This window comes from Apaloderma vittatum, unplaced genomic scaffold, assembly GCF_000703405.1.
Source record: "Apaloderma vittatum isolate BGI_N311 unplaced genomic scaffold, ASM70340v1 scaffold33670, whole genome shotgun sequence".
Taxonomy (NCBI): Eukaryota; Metazoa; Chordata; class Aves; order Trogoniformes; family Trogonidae; genus Apaloderma; species Apaloderma vittatum.
The window spans coordinates 302-6,758 of record NW_009696828.1 but is presented as its reverse complement, the minus strand read 5'-3'; the positions used below and the strand labels follow the sequence as shown (position 1 = coordinate 6,758).

Sequence of the window (6,457 nt, the reverse complement as noted above, 5' to 3'; positions counted from 1 at the left end):
ATGGGAAAGCAAAAGACTCTGGCTCTAACTGATCTGGAAAGGTTACAGCACAAACCCAATGCACAGCAGCTTCCACCCTAAAAAGGCCATCACGTAGTTCAGTAACTCCATGGCTTCTTCAAAACCTGGGAATAAATGGTTTCAAACACATTTACAAGACGATGACCCAGAAGAAAAAGAACTAGCTCCTAAGAGCCCATCTGCCATGGACAACTAGAAGATAAGGGCTTTGAAAGACCTTCAGCAGAGAGACACGCTCACGCTTTCCTGCGGTGAGCAGGGAGGCGCCCTTGGAGTTTCTTCTAGCGTCACGTTTAGGAATTGCTTAGGAGTTCACCATGTGATCAAAAAGCCTTAATTCCGTGATCAAGGATCACTCTGATTCCAATCCCCGTGTGTGCAGAGGTGCACAGAGGAAAGGGGGTGCAGGACGCAGCAGCCAGATCTCTTCCGAGCTGCGTCATACGCAGACGGGCCCGGCGGGACCCGGCTCAGCGGCGTCGGAAACGCCAGCAGCTGCGAGCGGGGCTGGGCAGGATGAGAACACACACGCCTGGGCTGTTTCACACTAGTCCACTAGTCCAGCATATACTCCTTTAGCAATGGGTTTCCTCTCCTTTTCCTTTTCTGGTAAAGGAAAATACAAGTAAAAGTCACTCCAATTCTCAGGTATTTTCCCTGAGAAACATTTTGTTCCAAATATTTTGTCCACATGTTCTGAGAAAGGTACCTAAAAAGGGACAAAAGTGCCCCAGCAGGAGGCTGGAACTGATGAAGAAAAGGAGGTGTTCTTTTTAATTCCTGTTACAGATAACTTGCAAAAACCTATGTAAAAATAAAGATCTCTGTGTTGGCTGGAATGCTTTGCTGTCTGGAAGGATGAGATGGGGGCAGTGGGAATCTATTAAAACACTTGAGAGCTTTGTCCCATCCCCAAAGAGCTTGGTGGGTTGCTCATCCCTCCAAACGCATTTTGCAAAACCCACGTCACGGCCTCGTACAGCGGTGGCTTGAGGTTGCTTAAGGACTAAAGACGGGGCTCAAACTCCCCTGACAGAGCACCACAGGCTCTTCCTCACGGCTTTTACTGCGTTTTGAGGGCCCAACCAGACCGATGCCAGGCCACAGTGAGGGCCGAGGCCCCTCAGCAATCGCTGATTATCTCCTGACTCTTGGGTCAGGACCCCGTGAAGCGTTGCCTGGGCAGGTACCTCGGGAGAAGAGCCCAGGGCTGAGAGGTTTAGGGCAAGGGCTGAGGAACAGATGTTGTGCTCAGGACAGGAACCTCCTTCTGGAAGTGGCCCATGATGGATGAGCTGCCTGGAGAGCAGCCTTTCCCCTCCAGACATTTGCCAAGATAAAACTGAGAAAGAAACTGTTCCTTGTGTAAAACAGAAGGGGGAGAAGTAGCTGCAAAACAGGTAGGAGGAAACCAGTGTCAACTGCTGAAGGGAACCGAAGTCCAGCTGAGGAGCAGGCTGGCCCTGCTGAGCTCCACACCGCTCCTGCAGCAACCCAGAGCAAAGCGGGAGACGGTCTGGGCCGTCTGTCACAGCTGGGGACAGAAAGATAAACCACAGCTACGACAGCCTGAAGAGATACAGCAGCCAAGGCTTTAATTACCGCCTGTTTGGGTGACTGCACACGCAGATTCACAAGCCACACTTGGAGCCACCTGGGTACTCAAATGCTCGGAAGTTTTCATGCAGGATGAATTTCTCTGCAGCTGTCTGCCACGGGCAGCACTGCGCTGGGCTCCAGACCCCGAACAAGGGACCTTACCCACCTACAGCAGGTGACAGAGGCCAAAACTTCCCACCCATGTTCTATGACCACTCTTTACTCCAGAAGCCACCACCAGGAGAAAACCAGGCATGCTTGTCACACACCATTCTCAGCAAATGAGCCACCGCCAAAGCACAATGCAAATGGCCTACCCAAAACTGAACGTGGCGAGTTTGGAGGTTTCATTCTAGAACAGACAAAAGAGGACATTGCTTCAAGCAGCAAGAAGCTGAAGTCCTCTGAGTTGATTCCACAGGCAGGCAAGGGGGAACCCTCTCGACTCAGGGCGGGAAGCACGTGGTACAAGAACAACTCCCTTGTCCGTGAGCTTACCTGAGTTATTTCTGTCGTCTACGTATCTTGGGTCATCGGCTGCATCAGGGGACTGGAAGAGAACAGAAGACGTGAGCATCCAGCTCCGTAACACCAGTGCCAGGTCACTGCCCGCCTCCAGCCTTCACCCCACTACAGAGAATGTTTCCCCGCCAAAGCCCTGGTACTACAGCGGCGGGGGCACACTCCTCAGGAAACTCATGTGGTTCCAGCATCGGCCCTTTGTGGTAAAGCCCAGCAGCCCGAGCTGGGGCCAACGCGAGTGCCGGCCCACCAGAGCTCTCTCCTCTCCCTTCACATGCAAAGGGAGAAGATGGGAAGTGGCACGAAAGGCAGAAAGCACCAAGACAAATGGGCAGAAACACAGGGCCAGAGCAAAGCCGTAAGCTACGTTTCCTTGAGAGCACTGGATCCTAATTCCGCATCTGCACTGGCCTCAGCTGCTTTTGGACAACCTGCCGCCTTCCTTCTACTCAGGTGTGCAGAGAAGTGGTGTGGGAGATGAAGCAGTTCCATCCCAACAGCTGGCAGGGACAGCTTTGGAGAAAGGGCCAAGTGATAATCACGAAACTCCACCAGCTCCTGGTAATTCTAAAGCCTTCACAAAACGAAGACTGTTCCAACCACCAGAACTGGGTGCACCTCACTGGGCTGGAGTGACAACACCATGAGAAAGCAATTTTGCTCACGATCATGAACTTGAGGTGACTTGAACACCAGCACTACTCTGAGGACAGGCCCCAAGCCTGGCTTATTTTGCTGAAACAGAGAATCTAATCCAGTTGTACTGAGTGCTTCAAGGATAGAAAGGTCAAAGTATTCTGCTGAGAAATCCTGTTTACTTCAAAAGCGGCTGCATTCGTTACCTCTACGATACTTCCTACGTTCACACATGATACTTACACCAAGCTCAACCCTTCTCTGAGCTACACAATTGGGCTTTCAGAAGAGCTCAGTATTCAACGAGTTTAATAATGCCAAACTTGTCTGAAAGTCCTGGCCACCACTGATCAAAATCTCCCCTTCAGGGGTCTTCTTGCTCAGCTCAAGAGCACAAGTGAAGAGCAGCTTGCTTTTTCTTTAACTGCAGAAGAAAGGATGGTGGCTCTCTACACCTGCACGGAAAGCACCAGGGAAGTTTCAGGGCTGGGGAGCGCAAGAAGCCCCCGCTCCCACAGACACGAGCCTGCTCTGTGCCAGCAGCAGAGCTGGGGGAAGCAGGAAAGAGGGGCAGATGATCTCAGCCCATCTAGCGCTTCAGAAATAAAGCAAACGTCTGGTAGATGTTCTTCACGACCAGCAGAAAGCAGAGCAGAGCGGGCTGTGATGGCTCTGGCACAGGAGTGCAAATCACACCACACCGATCCCAAGTGAGCAACACGGCTGTGTGGCTACAGCCGGGAAGAAATACAGCCTCTGAATTCCTGCACTGCCCAGAGAGGTCCCGAGGAACTGCGTGACGACTTGGAGGTGCAGCCTCCTTTGGAGGCACCTTCTCGGCTGCAGGAAGCGCTGGTGCTGCACTGGGGTCTCAGCAGAGCTTTGGGGAACCCCGGGCAGCCCAGAGCTGCTTCTGGGTCGTGCGTGGCCCGTCCTCCAAGTGCTGGCCCAGGGCCCGGGCAGGCACATGTCCTGGCAGGAAGGGATGCTTAGAGAAAAAGACAAGTAGCTGCCAGGGGCTGAGCGATGCCACCCGTGCAAGGAGTCACCCAAAAATATGCATCGAGTATGGCAGAACTGCCCGAGAATCCCCAAACTGCAATTCTGCGCAGGCCAGCCTGGCTTTGGGGCTGACACCTTGGACCCAAGGTCTCAGTGTCACGACAGTAAGTTAAAGCCCAGCATGTCTGTACTTGCTGGCTCTCCGCACACAACACAAATGTATCTGTGGGTATTTGCTTCATTGTCGTTACATAAAACTAAAAAACCCTCACAAATAAAAAAAATTACAGACATACGGTATCTGCTCGATGTCACCAGTTAACGACTAACCCAGACAGAAAGAGAAAGGCAGTCGACAATCCCCCCCGGCCTGAGCTGGGCGGTCAGACAAGGTGACCTCCAGCCTCACCCGTCTGTGGTTCTACGGCAGAGCAGCTCAGATGACACTTTTAGGAAGGAGAACGAGGTTCTTTAGAAAGGAGAACCACCTGGCCATGGCGCTCACCCTCGAAACTGGGGCTCTCCTACCACGTGGTCAGTTCATCTACAGCAGCTAAAACACTTGAGAATTGTCACCACAGTTGCTTCTTGGGCAGGACGCTGGATATGTTCCAGTTTGAACTTACCTTCTGCTCCAACTTGCTATTTGTTGGCAATAACTTCTGTCAGTTTTGTTTCTCCCCTTTTAGTTCTCATCTTTCACTTACAAATAATTCAGGATTGATTAGGGTGAAGATGCAGCTGCTTTGTATTTGCAAAGCTTTAATTTTAAAACCACACGGACCAACTTTTTCACAATTCCACTTGACTGAAGTCTCCCACAACCCCTGAGTTACGCGGCACGGCTGGTTGGCACTGCCCACCCCCACGGACAGGGCCTCACAGAGGACTTGCTCAGATCACCAACCCTCAGTCTGAAGGTCACCACTCCTCATGCGGGCACTTCCACCAAACCAAGCCCTGACCAGTCTGAGAGATGGCTCATGCAGTTTATACCTGGATTTCGTAAACAGGTTTGGAGGAAGGAATAGCAGCAAATTCCCGGTAGTCAAACTTCTTTTCAGACATGGACTAGAAGGGACAGCAAAAGAGAAGAAACAGAGAAGAGAGAGTAAGGGGAGAGATGTGGATGGAGAACGAGCAGCAAGCTGAGCAATCTACGCAGAGACAAAGCAGAGGCAGAGTGTCGCTCTCGGTTAGTGCCAAGGGCGCCTGGAAACAGCCTCTGAAAACGAGGCACCTCTGGGACAGCGTGTCTTTGGCTGTTCTGGCGTCAGGACAGCGGTTCCAAGTTGCAGAGAAAACGTTACGTGCTCCAGTACAACACACATGCACACTGAGTTAGGGAGGAAAGCTATTTCTGTGGGAAAATTCGTGGCAAGATTCCTGATGGCTGTAGCACAGTCAGGATTTCAATCCAGAGTCGGCTGTACGGGGTGACTTGGGGCAAAGCCAGGTCCCCTCTCTGTGCAGCTGCTCCCACTCTTCTGTTTGTCTGTCCCTGATTTTGACAGTTCTCTGCAACAACGTCCTGCTGCATTCATACAGCACTTAGAAAAGGAAAATGCTGAGTTCAGCTGAAGTTCTCAGTTTATGCTGTTGAGGAAATCAGGGCCAAAGTCTCTGAAGCGAAAGGCTTTCTGAGCATGGAGATGAAGAACCAAGAAAACGATGACATAATAAAACAGGGAAACAGCAGCTGTTACATCACAGTTGCAAAAGAGGGGGGGATGCCTCTAGCACTGGGTATGGCAGAGCTCCATCCACTGCGCCCTCGTCACAAATCTGTGCATCACGCAGCCAGACCCGGCCTCAGTGTCTAAGCAGGGATCCCACGGCCCCGACACACAGTCCACACCCAAGCTGAGGAACTGAGAAATCCCAGGATTACAGGCGAGATAACAAAAGCAAGCAGAAGTATGTCATACCAGCCTTCCTGGTGAAGTGACGTTTCTGGGACTGCAATCTGCAAGAGATGACAGAACAGCACCATTTAGCCAACGGCTGTATTTCACGTAGCACCGCCCCGAACCTGCCCCAGCTGTTTCACAGCACTTGCGTGCGATAAAAGACTATGCTCAGGACAGACGTGGCCTTCTCAGAGGAAATGCCTCTTTCCTGCTTTTCTTAAAAAGCCCTGATGCTTGGCTGTGGTTCGGCTCTGGTTCCCTGGAACCACACCGCAGATGTTCCCTCGCTTTATCTACACCAGCCCCATCCCCTAGGCTGGAGGAGGAAATCGCTTTCAACAGCTCTGCTCCCAAGGGACTTAAGCTAGAGAAGCAGTAACTTTTTTCCTCAGAGACAGAGGCAGCCATACGGTACCTTCCAGTGGTGTCGGTGACGGGGTAGGAACAGGCGAAGGCGACTCTGCCAGCTGCTCCAGTGTGCTGCGCTTTTTCCCCTCCTTGGACTTGGCAATAACCATCTGGGCTTTGAGGGCATCCTGTTCAAGTGATTTCATCCTGCCTCGGGAGCCAGGGAGGGAGAAAAAGACGTCAGACATCATCCTCGGCGAGGGACAACGCCACCTCCCGCGCCCAGAGCCAGCCCGCAGCCGGCCGGCTGTGCACGGCACCCCGCGCTCCCCAGGCAGACAGAGTGTCGCAGCGGCCCAGGAGAGCAGCTTGGCTTGCTGGCACCCCGAGACACACGTGTCGCCACGCATGTTCGATGG

The 6,457-nt window shown here is 52.4% G+C and overlaps 1 protein-coding gene across 1 annotated transcript in view; it reads right to left on the bottom strand.

The window, feature by feature from the left end:
- The window catches only part of LOC104279176 (protein scribble homolog), a 9,886-nt gene extending 3,646 nt beyond the window's left edge, over positions 1-6,240 (bottom strand). The window contains exons 1-4 of the mRNA XM_009876372.1: positions 6,106-6,240; positions 5,709-5,746; positions 4,777-4,851; positions 2,119-2,170 (exon numbers count right to left, since the gene is read on the bottom strand). Coding sequence (XP_009874674.1) covers positions 2,119-2,170; positions 4,777-4,851; positions 5,709-5,746; positions 6,106-6,208 — 268 coding nt within the window. The 5' untranslated portion in view covers positions 6,209-6,240. The remainder of the gene's footprint in view (positions 1-2,118; positions 2,171-4,776; positions 4,852-5,708; positions 5,747-6,105) is intronic.
- Between the last annotated feature and the right edge of the window lie 217 nt (positions 6,241-6,457).